The sequence below is a fragment of the Eubalaena glacialis genome, chromosome 3 (assembly GCF_028564815.1).
Source record: "Eubalaena glacialis isolate mEubGla1 chromosome 3, mEubGla1.1.hap2.+ XY, whole genome shotgun sequence".
In the NCBI taxonomy this organism is placed as follows: domain Eukaryota; kingdom Metazoa; phylum Chordata; class Mammalia; order Artiodactyla; family Balaenidae; genus Eubalaena; species Eubalaena glacialis.
This window is the reverse complement of record NC_083718.1, coordinates 150,813,401-150,830,872: the sequence shown is the minus strand read 5'-3', so window position 1 is coordinate 150,830,872 and position 17,472 is coordinate 150,813,401. Positions and strand designations below refer to the sequence as shown.

Sequence of the window (17,472 nt, the reverse complement as noted above, 5' to 3'; positions counted from 1 at the left end):
TTCTTTATTCCGTTAAGTTACAGAAGAATTGCCTTCTCTCCTTAACCAATTCCAGGATTCTTGTGGATGTTCCATTTGACAGGCAAGTATAAAATTGGATTATCTGATTTTGGGGTGTTGACCAGTGTTACTCTGAGCACTGTTGGCTTTTGGTTATTAGCCTAGCAAGGGTCTGATTAAGGCCGGGGTAAAGTGTTTGGGGAGAATGTTCTGTTGAGATTTTTCCACAGAGGTGTTCGGAAGTACTATACTTGCAAATGTTGTCTCCCAAAGTGTGATTCCAGTTTAGGGCAGTGGGTGGTAAGAACATGGGCGCCAGAGAGTAAAACATCGAATCAAGTTCTAGCCCTTTCATTATCTTTGTGCGTAAGTTTCCTCATTTGTAAAATAGTGACTCTTATGAGGATTAGATATGATGTTTGTAAGGTACTTACAACAGTGCCTAGCATAAGAGTGCAGGCTGTTCTAAATATTAACCATTCTTTTTGTTATTATTTTATTGATAATGCTTTTTTTAAAAAAAAACAAACACAAAACATCATTGTAGACTCCAGAGGGGTCCTCTTGAGGCCATTGTAATCTCTCAGATTCATGAGTTCCAAAACATTAATAATAGTTGCCATTAATAATAGTTGCTGCCAACAGGAAAATTATCCACAGTCTGATATGAACAAAGCCCATGATTTATGCATGCAAGGTTGTAGGCTAAGCCATTCTCAAATCTAATTAAAGTGTGTACTTAACATGAGAGTTGACTTTTAAAAGTACAGTAGGGAAGGTGGTCTTCCTCATTAAAAAAAAAAAATCTGTATTTTCACTTTCTTTTGACAAGTCGGAAGCTCTTTTTCAACTAGTCTTCATTCCTATGTAGCAATCATCTATTGGAGCTGAGTAAAAGCCGTGAATAAAGGGCCATGAATTCTGCCTAGCTAAGTGATTTGTTTGCTGTGGCATTTTAGCACTGTCTGCAATTCAGATTATAAATTACTACCTCTTGGGGAATTTATTTCCTTTTTCAGACCCATCATAGTTGAAACTGAGTGCTAAAAATAAGTCTTTTTTAGGTCTGTCCATCTTTGAATCTTGTGCATTTTGCTCACGTTCTTCTTTTTTCGCCACGCCTCGTGGCTTGTGGGATCTTAGTTCCTGACAAGGGATCGAACCTGGGCCCTTGGCAAGTGAAAATGCATAGTCCTAACCACTGGACTGCTGTGGAATTCCCACTCACATTCTTTTTTGCATGCTCTCCTTTTCCTTTTCTGATTTTCTCTTCTTTTTGCCAAATGCTCTTTGCTTTCATAGCTGAGGCTTTATAAGTCCAAGACTGTTTTTGTTAAACAAGATTTGTTGGGGAGGCTAACTGATTTCTTCACTTCTCATGTACAGTTTCACAAACTTTATTGTGAGAAAAATACTGTTTTTTAGGTTCGATGCTGCCAAATTTGTTATGAGATGGCTCTGTAAGCATGAAAACCCCAAGATGCAAACAATGGCAGTGAGCATAACCTCTATTCTAGCCCTGCAGGTATGTGATTGCTAGATGGAAAATTTCTCTCTCCCTAGTCTTGGTGGAGCTTTGATGGAGGTCTAACATTTCACTTTCGGCTTTTTGTTTGTTTATAGCTCTCACCTGAGCAAACTGCACAACTTAAAGAAGAGCTCTTCATGGCAGTTAAGGTAGGTTAATTGTCACTTGTATAACTTTTTTTTCAATAAAAGTAATTTGTGAACATAGTTTAAAAAATTAAATCATTTTAAAAAGCTTATAAAATGAACAATCTGTAAGACCTGCTACCCAGAAGAAACTATTCTGTACTCATATAGCTATTTCTTCTCCATATCTCTAAATAAAATGCTTATAATTGCGGTTTCAGTCTGTCATACAGAGTGAAGTAAGTCAGAAAGAGAAAAACAAATATCGTATATTAAAGCATATATGTGGAATCTAGAAAAATGGTACAGATGGACCTATTTCCAGGGCAGGAATAGAGACGCAGACATAGAGAACAGATATGTGGACATGAGGGGACGGGGATGGTGGGACGAATTGGGAGATTAGGATTGACATAAATACACTACCATGTGTAAAATAGATAGCTAGTGGGAACCTGCTGTGTAGCACAGGGAGCTGTCAGCTTGGTGCTCTGTGATGACCTAAATGGGTGGGATGGCAGGGGGGGTGGGGCGTGGGAGGGAGGTCCAAGAGGGAGGGGATATATGTATACATATAGCTGATTCACTTCGTTGTACAGCAGAAACTAACACAAAATTGTAAAGCAACTATGCTGCAATTAAAAAAAGAGAGAAAAAAAGATTTATCAGTTTTAGATGTTATCTCGTGATTCTGCTGGTATGGTAAATAAGAATTTGGCTCTCCTACATATATCTCTACAAATTACCTCCTTTCCCAACCCCCAATAAATTTATATTACAAGTTTTAATAAATCAGTATCTACATTATGATTGTGCTAACATTGATCATGAAAAAATGTACATCATTGTTTTATTTTGCACTTCTCTTATTCTGAGGTGAGGCTTGAGCCATCTTTTTTTTTGGAAGAGTCATTTATAATTTCTGTGAATTGTCTGTTCATGACCTTAGTTTTTCTTTAAGGTTGCTGGCTTTTTTGTAATTTATAGGATTCCTTTATGTTTATAAGATGCATGTAATTTTTCCCCAGTTGGCTGTTAGTCTGTTTTTACTTTATTTATGGCATGATTTGGTACGTGATAATTTTTAAAAAATTTTTATATTGTTGAATTTATTCTTTTCTTTTTTTTTTCAAGGAGAAGTTTTTGTCATTGGGTTTTTAAAAAATATTTATTTATTTATGTATTTTGGCTACAAAGGGTCTTAGTTGCGGCACGCTGGATCTTTGTGTGGCACGTGGACTTCTTAGTTGCGACATGCACGCAGGATCTAGTTCCCTAACCAGGGATCGAACCTGGGCCCCCTGCATGGGGAGCGCGGAGTCTTAGCCACTGGACCACCAGGAAAGTCCCCAGATGCTGGCTTTAGATTGGAGCAGAAAGGAAGGCAGAGTACACTGATGCAAGGGCAAGCAGGTTGTTAGATTTTGTTAGGAAGAATAGCTATGGTTCCCAGTGAAAACTTAGATGAATTGATCAAATGAGAGGAACAAGAAGATGGCAGTTAAAGTTTGGGGAGTGAGAATTATGAAATAGTAGTCTTTGGAGTGAATTCATTGAGAAATATAGTAGGATTGCCAGGTACAGTTGAATGCCCTTTTGAAATTTTGGGGCAGATATTAAGAGTGAGACTCGAGCACAGTCTTTTTCAATATTCAGATTTTGGAGGTGGGGCATGAAGTAGGGTTTAACTAAGGTAGGAGTTTTGCCAAGATGATGTGGTGGAAGAACACTGACGTTACTGGGAATGCTAACAGTAATAGAGGTAGAGAGAGATAGATACTGATATGGAGAGCAAGTACTTAAAGTAACACGGAGGGAAGTGTAGCCCTGTAGTTCTTGGAGAAACCATTTTAGGTAGTGGTACCAAAAGTTCAGGCTTTAACGTGGATGGATCTAGAGACTGTCATACAGAGTGAAGTAAGTCAGAAAGAGAAAAACAAATATCGTATATTAACGCATATATGTGGAACCTAGAAAAATGGCACAGATGAACCGGTTTGCAGGGCAGAAATTGAGACACAGATGTAGAGAACAAACGTATGGACACCAAGGGGGGAAAGCGGCGGGGGGTGGTGGTAGGGGTGTGATGAATTGGGAGATTGGGATTGACATGTATACACTGATGTGTATAAAATGGATGATAATAAGAACCTGCTGTATAAAAAAATAAATAAAATAAAATTCAAAAATTAAAAAAAAAAAAGTTCAGGCTTTAGATTAAAACAAACTAGGTTCAGCCACTAACTAGCCATAGCCCTTAGGTAATTTACTTATCTCCTTTGCGCCTCAGATTCTTTATCTGAAAAACTGGCATTGGACATGGGAGTAATATTTTGCAGTTATTTTGAGTATTATTAAGATAAAATATGTAAAGCATCTAACCATGGGCCTGACCACAGCTGTCATTACTTTCCAGGTCAGCCTCACTTTCTGCTCCCTCCCTTGCTGCCACTCACCCTGTTGGCTGTCTAGGTGATTGCTACCAGTGTGGTGTGCACTCATATTCTTCTTTTGGCTCTAACAGCTTTATTTTTGTGAATTCTCTTGATATGTTCCCTCCTGATTGGGTAAAATATTTGAGATGGTCTCATTCCTCCTGAAAACAGACATAATCTGGTTTGTTTAGCATTGTTATATTTTATGTATCTTTTCATTAGCTGGTTAAGTGGAAATGGCTGTCTTTTTCCTTTCACATGACAGTCTAGTATGTTTGAAAGAAAGCATGAATACTAGCTTAACTTTTGTCTAGAAAAATTCTGATTTGAAATGGTATATTGGAATCTCTGTTAAATAAGTCAGTGGTTTCTTCAAGCTATTAGGACATATTATACTACAAACTAGTGTTATCCTGTAGCCATACTGACCTGCTCAGTGGTGTAGAACAGCAAACTTTTTTTTTTGCCTGGAATATCTGCCCCCCTCCCCATTTTATGTCCTCATTCCTTGCTTAGCTGCCTTGTCCTTTTTTTCTTTTGGTCTCTTTTACATATTACCTTTGTATGGAATCTTCCCTCTCCCACCTTTTCTAAAGAAAATTCTTAGGCTTTTATGTGTTTCCTTCAGAGCATTTACCAAAACTAAAAATTATTTTATTTAGTTGAGACAAACTGTTTTTTTTAATCTGTCACTCTTATCTGAATACGTGCCTGACTTCCAAAAGGTGTTGACTAAACATTCTCAATATGTGAATAATGGAATAGCTGATATGTACTTGATTATGAGGTTTATTAACAAGCACCAAGAACTAGATTAAGTGCTTGATAAACTTTAATATTTTTTCCTCACAAAAACCCTAAAAAATAGTTGTAAGTTATTTTATAGAGAGAAAGTGGGTCACAAAGCTATTAAGTGGTAGAACTTGGGTTTAGAACCGAGGTTTGATTCTAAAGCTTTTCTTAACCATTGCTTTCCTTATACTGGAATTGAGTCAGTCACTAGGGCATCTTACTCCCTGTCTCTTTGTTTTTTAGGAACTTCTAACAATAGTAAAACAAAAGACTACTGAGAATTTAGATGATGTCACCTTCTTGTTTACTTTGAAAGCACTTTGGAATCTTACAGATGAATCTCCAGCTGCCTGCAAGCACTTTATTGAAAATCAAGGATTGACGATCTTCATCCAAGTCTTGGAGGTGGGAAGACAGGATTGAGTTTATGTGTAAAGTCCTTTTTAAAAATATTTATTTATTTATTTAATTTATTTATTTTGGCTCCTCCTGGTCTTAGTTGTGGCATGCGGACTTCTTAGTTGCAGCATGCAGACTCTTAGTTGCGGCATGAGGGCTTCTTAGTTGTGGCATGCAGACTCTTAGTTGTGACATGCATGCGGGATCTAGTTCCCCGACCAGGGATTGAACCTGGGCCCCCTGCATTGGGAGTGCAGAGTCTCACCCACTGGACCACCAGGGAAGTCCCTGCAAAGTTCTTTTCTTCATGATAAAGTAACCTGTATATTCTTTTCACAGACTTTTTCAGAGTCAACAATACAAAGCAAAGTACTTGGTCTTTTGGTAAGGTGAATTGTTTTGAGTTAATTCTAATTACTTAAAAAAATAAGAAAGCTCACACTCATGTAGTACCTGCTATGTGCTAGGCACTTTTGTAAGCAGTTTACATGCATTAACTCGTTTAATCTTCACACTATTCCTATAAAGTAAATACCATTATATATGAGTCATCTATTGCTGTAAACAAACTACAGCTTAAAACAGCATCCATTTTATTCACTTATGAATCTGTGGGTCAAGAGTTTGAACTCAGCTCAGTTGTACAGTTCTTCTGCTGGTCTCTGTGGAGTTACTCATGTCGCTGCAGTCATCTGGTGGCTCAGCTAGGCCTAGATGCTCTAGGATGGCCTGACTCTCAACTCTGACCGTTGGTGCAGGTTGTTAGCTGGGCCTTGTGTCTCCATGAGCTTCTTCACTTGGCAGTTTCTAGGCAGCAATAGAAGGCAAATGCACTACACAAGTGCTTCTTAAACCTCTGCTTATATCAGATTTTCTAATGTCTCACAGGTCAAAGTAGGTTACAAGACCCGGGGTGTTTTCCAACAACCACTTTGCCACTTGTTTGACACCAACTGGGTGTCCTACAGTTCGATTCAGTTCAATTCTGCCACTAGCTATCCAGAGTTAGCATCAGATCCCACAAGTTAAAAAACTCAGTTCCACAAGTCTGCCTCCACTTTAGTTGCCAACTGTTAAGCCCAGGCCACCCCTACTTCTGACTGACTGACTTGAAATTGGGGGTTTCCACAACCCCCTCCTCAGGTTGATAATTTGCTAGAATGGCTCACAGAACTGGGGAAGGCACTTTATTTGCTATTTTCAATTTATTATAGGATACAACTCAGAAACAGTCAAATAGAAGAGATATGTAGGGCAAGGAAGGAGGGATGTGTGCAGAGCTTCCATGCCCTCTCTGGATACACCACCTTCCCAGCACCTTGATGTGTTCACCAGCCTAGAAATTCTCCAAACCCCAGTATTTAGGGGTATTTATGTGGGGGTGGGGGGTCTCATCACACAGGCATGATTGATTATTAATTCAGTCTTTAGCCTCTCTCCTCTCCCGCTGAGGTTGGGGGCATGGGGTTGAAAGTTCCAGGCTTCTAATCAAGGTTTGGTCTTTCTGGCATCCAGCCCCCATGCAGAAGCTATCTAGGTGCCTGCCAAGAGTCACCTCATTAGAACAAAGATGCTCCAATCACTCCAGAAATTCCAAGGGATTTGAGAGCTCTGAGTCAGGAACTAGGGACAAAGACCAGGTATTTCTTATGCCTATGGATAAGCCCAGATTAAAGGAGGTGGCCACCCCTTGATGGGAAGAGCAGCAGTCACATTGTTAAAGGGTATATACGCAGGGATAGGGAAATTGCGTTATGTTCTGTACTCTCCCATACATCGTTGTCTACATTTTATAGATATTCAGTCTGAGGCACAGAAGTGCCATTTACCCTATGTTACCTAGATGGTAAGAGGCAGAATCAGAACTCAAACTCAGGCAGTCTGGCTCCAGACCCTCTGATATTAGCCACTTTACTATACTTCCTCTTTAACAATTGAATTAATTTTTTAGAAATATCTTTGTTTATACTTTTATACTACCTCCCAATCAGGATATTTGTTATTGAGAGATTTCTTTGTTTCCTAAAGATAAAGGTGAAGATTTACAAAAAGTAACGAAGACATACTACTGTATGCCCCTGCAGTTTGCTGCGCTGGTGCTTCGGAAGACACAGATACATGAAACATAGCAAGCTGGTAGTACTAATAATGTTGGGAGGTGGTGTCAGACACGTATGCAAATAACCTCTCTAATTCATGATTGACTGTGGTAAGTGCTGGAAAAGAGGCACAAAGTCCAGTGGGAGCCTTTGATTCTAGGTCATGAACTCATTGAAAGCAGGGACTGTGTCTTTCCCTTTGTATCCCTAACACATACAGGACTTGGGACAGAGCAGATGTGAAAGGCTTCATAGAGAGGAATACATGATTAGTATTGGAAACCTGGAAGGTACAGAAAAGTAGAAGAAAGGAACAAAGGTCATTTTGGGCTAGGAAAGGATGAGAAAATGTAATCATTTGAGGGACACCGTACTATAGAGTATCTGGAATTTTGGGAGAAGGTGGGAAGAAGAAAAACAATGGGAAATCAGGCCAGAAGGGTGGATTGAAGCCTCATAGATCTATACAATGCTAAGTATCCTACTTTTTATCCTTTTGAGAGCCTCTCAGAATACTGAGGGTTAGGGAGGTTGTTCCTTTTCCTTCCTTTTTCTGTATGGGTCCTTTCTGAGGAAGACCCACATTCTCCTGTAGCTCCCATTCAGTATTTTATTCCATAGACTCTTGGGAAGAAAAGGCTAATATAAAAGCCTCTGCCAAGATTACAAGAGGAACTTGGGACTCAACTGAGGTGTCCCTCTCAGTTTTGCTAAGGATCCTATCTATCATCTTGTCTCTTCTTGTTTGGGGCTGCCATCTGATAGACTCAATGCTGAAGTCATGCCGTTGACGAATTGTGTAGCTGGCCCAGGGAAGAAGGGCAGGGGGTCTAAAAACAGTGCAATTTCTGCTGAAATCATGCTGTTGACAAGAGGGGTATAGCTAGTCTTGGGAAAAGGGGGCAGGGTGGGTCTCAAAACAGTACAATTTTCTGCAGAGTGCCTTATGCCTTTTTCAACATACTAAGTCTATAGGGTATACTTTTCTGAAAGCTGCTTTAGAAGGAGCAGTAACTGCTGTGGTCGCTTTGACTGTGTGTTTCTCCTCTAAACCTTTGTTTTTTCATCTGTGTAGTGGACAGACCCTAAGTGACCAACCCTTAGTGATTATAGTTTTTTTGGTGTTCATGTCTTTGTGTAATCCCCTTCCCTAGAGTCTGGGTAGGACCTGTGACTTGCTTCTAACTAATAGAATATGGCAAAGATAATAGGATATCACTCCTGTGATTATATTACAATATGTATAAAATCCTTCTTCCTAGCAGACACTCTAGAGAAGTGAGTGGTTGGAGAAGGGAGAAGCCCCCATAGCAAAAAAAAACTATGGGCAGCTTCTGGGAGCTGAGGGTGGCCTCCAGCAAGAAACCCTCCTTCCTGCAGCCACAGGGGAATGAATTCTGCCAACGGTCTGAGTGAGCTTGGAAGTATTCTCCCCACCCACACCTCACCCATTGGAGCCTCCAGATGAGAATGCAGCCCAGCCAGCCCTTTGATTGCAGGCTTGTGAGACCCAGCTAAGCGAGGCCCACAGAAACTGGGAGAGGAAAAATGTATGTTGTTTTAAGCCACCAAGTTTGTGTTAATTTGTTACACACATAGAAAACTAACACAGTACATAAAATAACGAAAATACTGCCTGCCTTTCATTGTTACTGTTAAACTTAAAGCTAATGTAACGTATAGTGGGCCCCCAGGAATGTTAAGTTTTTTAGTCAGACCTGGATTTGTATTCTAGTCCAACCAGTTATTAGCAGTGTGAACCTGACAAGTCAGTCTTGCTGAGTGTCGAATTTCTTTGTAGGACTATTAAAGATTAAATGAGATAAGGCAGATAAAAAGACATTTCAGTCTCTCTAGCTCAGTGCCTGGCACTTAGTAAGTGCTTACTCAGTGATTTGTTATTACTGATCATCCTCATCATCAAGGGGGTGGGATTGTAGTTGTTAGGCTAAATCTGAGGGAGGAGGATGGGACTAAGTGTTCTTGTATGTATATGAGCTGAGCAGTCGGAGAGGGAGAGGAACCAGTTCCTGATTCTCCCCTCCTTTCCTGTCCCTGATATTCTCTGCTCCATCTGACCCATAGAACAACATAGCTGAAGTCAGAGAACTCTCTTCCAAGCTGATGACTGAAGATGTGGTAAAGCATGTCAGCAGCTTGCTGCATAGTAAGGAATTGGAAGTCAGCTATTTAGCTGCAGGCATCATAGCCCACCTGACATCTGACAAACAGCCCTGGATATCCCATGACCTCCAGAGGAGAGCACTTCTGCAGGATCTGGTATGAGAACCATTGCTCTTTACAAAATCCAGAGTCATCTCTTCTTGCAGAAAACTTATTTTTCTAGGTCATAAGAATTTTTGAAATATGTGTTCATTGTAGAAAATGGGAAAGATAGAGAAAAATATAAAGAAAACATTATAAATCACCCACACCTTACCACCGGAAGCTAATCTCTATTAACATTTTGTTGCATTCCTTCTGATAACTTTCCTTCTATAAAAGTTATACATGCAAACCGTTTATATGGCTTATTCTAATTCTCTTTCCCACTCTCAGCTCTTTTTAAAGCTATTTCTTTTGGTGTTTACCTCCATATCTCTAACATATGTTGTTATTTCTTGACTTTGTAGTTTTAGACATTATCAGTTTATTTTCCCACTTTGGAAAATGAAGATTCTTTTTCTCTTTGTCCCAATGCACACCCTTTCCTATACTCCAAGTATACATCTCCTTTCAATACATTCAAGCACATTCTGTCTACTTCAGCTTCTTGGAGACTACTTTCCCAAGCCTTCTGTTTTTTTTCCATCTGATTTGCTTTTTTGTATATATGTTAGACCACTGTCATCCCAGGATATTCATTTACTATCATTCTGGAGATTCTCTTTGCTCTCTTGTGTTGGATTCCCTGTTTCCTGGATTGTGTACCTTCCTATTTTTTGGTGTACTCCCTCATTCTCTTGGGTCATATCCTCCAGTAGCTTCCTAAGAGATGTATGAAAAAGAAAATTTGAAACCTTTTATGTTTGAAAAGGCCTTTATTTTACATTCACATTTAGTTGATCAAATGGCTAGGTATAAAAGTTAAGTTTTGAAATATTTTCACAATTTCTAAGTCATTGCTCCATTATCTTTTATTTCTCTGTATCACTGTTGAGAAGTCCTGTGCCATTTTTCTTTGGAAGCTTTAAGACCTTTGTCTTCAGTGTTTGGAAATCACAATGATGTGCCTTGATGTGGGTTCATTTTCATCTGTTCCGTTGGCTACTTACTGCTCTGGAAGCTCATTTCCTTCAATTCTGGGAAATTTCTTTCTCTCCCTCTCGCCCCTCCATCCCTCCTTCTTCTTTCCTCTTTTTTCTCCCTGCTTCCTTCCCTTCCTTTTTTTTTGGCTGCATTGGGTCTTTGTTGCTGCACATGGGCTTTCTCAAATTGCAGTGAGCCGGGGCTACTCTTCGTTGCAGTGCACGGATTTCTCATTGCAGTGGCTTCTCTTGTTGTGGAGCACGGGCTCTAGGCATGTGGGCTTCAGTAGTTGCAGCACACGGGCTCAGTAGTTGTGGCTCGCGGGCCCTAGAGCGCAGGCTCAGTAGTTGTGGTGCACGGGCTTAGTTGCTCTGCGGCATGTGGGATCTTCCCGGACCAGGGCTTAAACCCGTGTCCCCTGCATTGGCAGGCGGATTCTTAACCACTGCACCACCAGGGAAGTCCCATCCCTCCCTTCCTTAATTTCTATTCTTCTGGTTGAAGATTATAAGGTCGGCTTCCAACAGGCTAAACACCCACTAGAGGAAGAGAGTTGGAGGTAAAGGAGACTCAGCATTTAGTATTTAGATTTTTCACTTTAGCCCCCTGTTTTTAGCATGGTACTCCCAACCTCAGTTATTCATGGGATTGCCCAGTCCAGAAATTTTTGTAAGGGGTGGTAGAGGAGATCTTGAAGTCTTGATTCTTTGGTACTTTCAACCAATCCTCCTATTTTCAACCCAACCTCTAATCTCACTTCCTGAAGTAATACTTTTGCCAAATTTTTAAGTCTCTTGGGTGTTCTGTTCAAAATGGTTTGTTTTTTTAACCTTACCCAGTGCTAGATCTATTAAATTAGTTACCATTTTTCTTCTGCTTTCTTCTATGTGTATTTGTCTTCTTTTAAACCGTTTGTATCATTCTGTTCATAGGATTTAGGGGAGGAGTGGGTGCATCCTCAATCTTCCATCATTAAACAGGAGCCCCTTTTTATTGCATTGTTTTCCACATGACTTTGTTTATATTCTACATATATAATGCTTTACCTAATTGATAGTTGGCAGGTTAGGTATCCTAAATTTGAGTAATCAATCCCATATTTTGAAAACTTATGTTGTTTCATATATATGTAATTATAAATGACATGAAACAATACTAGAATCTTGATTTGTCTTTTTGTACAGTATACAACCATCCAGAATTGGCCAAGTTCAAGTTGTAAGATGACAGCATTGGTGACCTACAGGTAATTTCATGATGGTGTAGTGCTTTTCTTAAAGCTTGTCCTCAGTCTACTCACTATGTAGAGGCCATGGTACAGTGATAAAATATTAGAATAAAATAGCCTGTGTTCAAATCCTGTTTCTTTGTGATATTGGGAAAATCACTTTTAGAAAATCTCTGAGACTCAGTTTTCGTCATCTGTAAAATGAGGCTGGCAGTGTGCAAGATTGAGGGTGGAAACAGATATTGAATGTATAATGTCTCACACAGAGTATAATTTCTTAAATGCTAGTTCTGATTATATGCTCAGCAGTACATCTGTCTTGTTGAGGAATTGACCCTGGGGGGAAGATGTTGAAAATTATTATTATATCCCTGATGTTAGCTTGAGTTCTGAAGAAACATCTTCTTTGTACTTATTTAGATCCTTCAAGGCATTTTTCCCACTCCTTGGCAACGTCTCTCAACCAGAGGTTCAGCTCTGGGCACTATGGGCCATGTATCATGTCTGCAGTAAAAACCGTATGTAATTAAAAAGAATAGTTTTCCAGCTATTTTTCTGTATAAGGATTAAGTTCAAGATGGAATTTTGAAAAATTGTTCACCTATGTCCTGATTTTAACACTTTTAAAAAAGAAACTGAAAAGCATTTGTATTAGTATAAAAAATGCTACAGAATTATAATTGGGGGTGGTTGTCAGGCAATATAGAAGGTGAAAGTTTGCTCCCACTCCTATTCCCCATAGGCAAGCACTGTCCATAAGTTGATAACTATAACTATACTTCCAGATACTTTTCTGTATACATGCTATAGTTAGTATATACTATATGTGAATAGGATAATGTTTTTAGACAAAATGGGCTCATTCTGTGCATACTATCCTATAGCTTGCTGTTTTTCACTCAGTAGTTTATCATGAATACTATTCTTCCTATAGTAATACATAGATTTGCCTCTTTGTAATGGTTTGAGGGAGGCTGGGGGGCCAGATGTCAGGAGTTGGTCCCAGGCAGATTAAATGTTTTTCCATGTTTTGCTGTTTTAAATTCCCCTTGGGAATTCTTGGCTTTTATTCTTTTTTTTTTTTTTTTTAATATTTATTTATTTATTTGGTTGCACCAGGTCTTAGTTGTGGCTTGTGGGCTCCTTAGTTGCAGCACATGGGATCCTTAGTTGCGGCAGGTGGGCTCTTTAGTTGTGGCTCCAGGGCTCCTTAGTTGTGCCTCGCCAGCTCCTTAGTTGTGGCATGCATGTGGGATCTAGTTCCCTGACCAGGGATCGAACCCAGGCCCCCTGCATTGGGAGCATGGAGTCTTATCCACTGCACCACCAGGGAAGTCCCTTGGCTTTTATTCTTTGTTAAGCATTATTATTAAAATTTTTGCTTTTATTATAAAAGAAATATAGGCTATAATTTTATACTAAAAAACCTAAGATATAACTTTTAGAATTAATTAAAGGTTTAACTATCAAAAGCATAAGCTATCTTAAAATGGCTTTAACAAGTATTGAGGCCTATATGCAAAAAAAACTATAGGAAATAATTTAAAAGCCTGAAATAATTGTGAGACATACTATACTCAATTCTTTTCAATTCACGGATATAATACAATTCAAGTGAATGAGTAAGAGTTGAGGAATCTGAAAATTATTTTAAAGTTAAAGTGGCAGAATAAACAGGAAAGAACTGACTGAGAAAAATGGTTTTTAGGAGCTTGCCCTAATACTTCTCTTTATTTATTTATTTATTTTTGGTTGTGCCTGCGGCGTGCAGAATCTTAATTCCCAGACCAGGGATCAAACCCTGTCACCCCTTGCAGTGGAAGCGCGGGGTCCTAACCACTGGGCCACCAGAGAAGTCTCTAACACTTCTCTTTAAATGGTACTGGCATATGAATAGATGGAGGCAGATCAATCAGTTTGAATGGCACTGAAATAGACTCTAGTATATTCAGTTACAACAGTAGTAACTGTAACATCAACTAGAATTTAGTTGAGTATTTATATTTACTATGTGCCAAGCAGTGTTGTAAGCTATTTATGTGTAACTTATTTAATTTTCACAACAGATAGAAGGGGTAGCATTTTATTGTATATCTGTTACAGATGAGAAAACGAGGCATAGAGAAGTAAAGTAACTTGCCCAAAGTTAAAACAGCCTGCACCAGCAGAGATAGGGTTCTAACCTAGTGATCTGACTCCAGATCACCACTATTAATTAGATTGCTCTGTGTTTCTTTGCTATATGATGTAACAATTTATTTAACATTGTTTCCAGTCTTTTCTATTACAATACAAACACTGGTTCAATGAATAATGACATTCTCTCTCTCACTCTCACTCACACACATACTATATATTTAGGAAAGATGAACATGTGTGCTAATTAAGAGGACAGACCCCAGAATCAGACTATTTGTACTTTGCTCCCATTTACTAACTGTGTTAGTTACTGAACCCCTCTGTGCTCCAGTTTCCTCATCTGTAAAATGGGGATTAAAGTACCTATTTCATAGGGCTGTTATGAGAATTAAATGAGGTAACATTTGCAAAGCATTTAAACATTGCTTGGCTCATAGTACGAGCATTTGTACATAGCACAGTATTAGTACAAGCGTAGTGCATACCATTTGTTAAAATAAAAGACATCACTTTGCAAGCATAATCTGCAGAATACTTTTAGAATTACTGAGTCAAAGTGTTATGAATGCTTGTTTTGGTAGGTATTGCTAAACTGTCATCCAGAGAATTGATTACCAGTTTGCATTCCCATCAGCAATATATGAGAGCTTCCAGTTTCCTTTTATTCTTGCAAAAAGGTTTAGTTGAATTTTTTGATCTTTGTCAATCTAAGGTGAAAGAGAGTCTCAGTTGACGTTTATTTTAAGTAAGGTGAACTGTCTTATATTTGAATTGTCTGTTGATTTCCGTTGCTCACTTTTTGTTTACTGTTTTTTGGTCTTTTTCTTTTTAATTTGAAGGAGCTCTTGCAAATATTCTGTCCCAGTTTATTGTCTTGATTTTATTCATTGTTTTTACAAGTCAATATTTTGTTATATGGCCTCTGGGTTTCAGGTCATGATTATACCTTACAAAATTGATGAAAATTTTCAACCATTTTGTTTTAAAATATTACCCTCCACCTATTCTCTCTATTCCTTTCTTGTAACATCTATCAGAAGTATCTTATACCTTCTCTCAATCTGTCCTACATATTTTGTAACTATTAAAAAAAAAAAGTTTCCATGTCTTTCTTTTTACTGCATTCTTGGTAATTGCCTTAGATGTGTTTTTGGATCATTGTTTCTGTGTCTAATAGACTCTTGGACTGATTAAGAGAATCCTTTCAGACTGAGTTGTGGACATGTCCCTTCAGTACAGCTTTGTATTTGCTTCTGTCAAGTGTTCTAGAGGTTTCCCTGGGATTGGACTAATTCTTATATTAATTTCTCAGCTCAAGGGTTCCCAGAACATTTAGGGTAATATATATTCAAACCCTAGACCAACTTGGGACTGGTGATAAATTCTCAGGAAAGACTTCTCCCCAGGAGCCCAGGCTAAGATGCAGATGTTTCATTGTCTTATCCGTTGTCTTGTCTAGCCCTTTGAGGGGCCAGCTTTATGCATTGATTTTGCTTCTGACTTCCTAAGTTAAAATCTAAATTCCTAGATTACTGAAACTGACAGTCCCTTTCTGCCCCACGATAGTTACAGGTTAGGTTACACGAGGTTTAGGTGCTTTTTTCTCTTTGTGTCTGACTCCTGGACAATTCCTTTACTTTGTACACTCAACTATGAATTAAAAATTTTTTCGATTATAGTGTATCCAGCTCTGGGGTTTTTAGGTTGTCTAGCTCAACATATTGCCTGAACCTGAAATTTGTACTATTTTTGTAATAAAAGATGTTCTTATCCTTTTAGCTAGGATTAGAGACATTTGAAGCATAGAGTTGTCCAGAAGTAAACATAATAAAATAATCATCCATTATCTCATTACACAAGCCAAGCATTAACTGGCATATTTCTTCTGAATTGACACAGTTTATCTGTTAATTCCTGTGTCAAAGGGCTTAAAACTTTGTACTCTTTCTTCAAAATGGTGAATGTGGTAATTTGGGAATATTTAAGATGCCAACTTGTCTATCAGGTTTCTTTGCTTGATTTTCTTTCAGCCAGCAAATACTGCAAAATGTTAGTCGAAGAAGAAGGACTGCAGCTTTTGTGTGACATCCAGAAGCACAGTGAGGCAGACCCCCAAGCACAGCACATTGCAACCTCCATTCTAGATGACTTCAGAATGCATTTCATGAATTATCAGAGACTCCCTCTCTGTTGAATGCCCTTCTTATCCTCAGGGGCTTCAGAGGTGCTCTGTTGCTCAGTGTCAGGTCTTCTGCCCTGTCACCAATTGAATGTTGAATTGAATTGAAACAAGTTGTCATTGGAGTTTGTGAGTTGACTGCCTTCTTGGCCTTTTTTTTTTTTTTGGTTGATTTTCTATAAGTTATAAGAAGGTTGGGTTTGTATGATAGCCATGATCCCAAATCAAGTTGGAATCATTCTGGGAATACCCTTTCAGCAGTTTTGAAAAATCAAGCCGTGGACTCTGTGTGAAGACCTGTGAGCTTGTGTTGGAACAGCTATGCCAGTTACTTTTCTCTAGCCCCGGCCAATTTCTTAACTCTGAGTGTTTGTCAGAGGAAAGGAAAAAGAAAGACCTACGGGGAAACTTTGATATTTATGTTAAATTTCATGTTTGAAAGAATCTCCTAAGTTGTTATTCCTGGTTATATGAAGCCACTGGAAAAGAAGTACATGAAAAAGTTCTAGGAAACATACGCGTATAAATGTATTGTTTGGAAGGCAGAACCTCTATTGGAGGGGAGGAAAAAAAAATTTTTTTAATAGATACCAGAGTACCTTCCACTTGTTGGGTGGAGGGAAGAGAAATATATTTTTATGATTTTGGATAGTCTACCTTTGACCTTTCTTCCTCCAACTTTACACATTAGACTGAGTAAGCATAACATTATGTGTAATTGGGTGTGCTGGTGGGGCATGGTCAAAGTTAGGACTGAGAATAGAGTGTTCAGATGAAAGATTATATGGGGATTATAAATCTCAATCCCTCAATCCCTCAAATTTTTAATTCGAGTTAGGACTGTGACCAAAGCTGAGAGGAAAGGGAAGGGCTGTGCCAGAGATGTAAAGAGGTGCTCTTACCTAATATGGAGATGAGAAAAATAGTGCGCTTTTCTGAGAACCAGCCTCAACGACAGTATAAACTATCAGAAGCTTTGGTTTGTGTCCTCTGCAAACCCACTGTATGGAATAGAGTATGAAGTCCTTCCTCACCTTATTATTGACAACTAACAAAACATGTTTTACCATTCATCTGTTTAAGTTTTTCAAAGAAATAAATTCCTTTCTGAATTAGTAGCTTATTTTAGGACTAGATTTTTGTGCTGTTAGCTGGCCAGACTCTTAACTGGAATGCTATATACCTTCGTTTGGAATCAGATGAGGCTTATTCTTATTCTAAACCATATTTCAAACTATTGCTCACTGGTGACTGGATCAGAGGAATTTGTAACCTGCTTCCTTCTACAGTCCTGCAACT

General features: G+C 38.7%; 1 protein-coding gene across 1 annotated transcript in view; it reads left to right on the top strand.

Annotated features, from left to right (window-relative positions):
• Positions 1-16,188, top strand: part of ZYG11A (zyg-11 family member A, cell cycle regulator) — a 61,613-nt gene extending 45,425 nt beyond the window's left edge. Inside the window, exons 6-14 of the mRNA XM_061186584.1 lie at positions 18-82; positions 1,426-1,525; positions 1,624-1,677; positions 5,124-5,285; positions 5,619-5,663; positions 9,464-9,658; positions 11,812-11,873; positions 12,276-12,373; positions 16,025-16,188. Of these exons, the coding sequence (XP_061042567.1) occupies positions 18-82; positions 1,426-1,525; positions 1,624-1,677; positions 5,124-5,285; positions 5,619-5,663; positions 9,464-9,658; positions 11,812-11,873; positions 12,276-12,373; positions 16,025-16,188 (945 nt within the window). The remainder of the gene's footprint in view (positions 1-17; positions 83-1,425; positions 1,526-1,623; positions 1,678-5,123; positions 5,286-5,618; positions 5,664-9,463; positions 9,659-11,811; positions 11,874-12,275; positions 12,374-16,024) is intronic.
• The last annotated feature ends 1,284 nt before the right edge of the window (positions 16,189-17,472 follow it).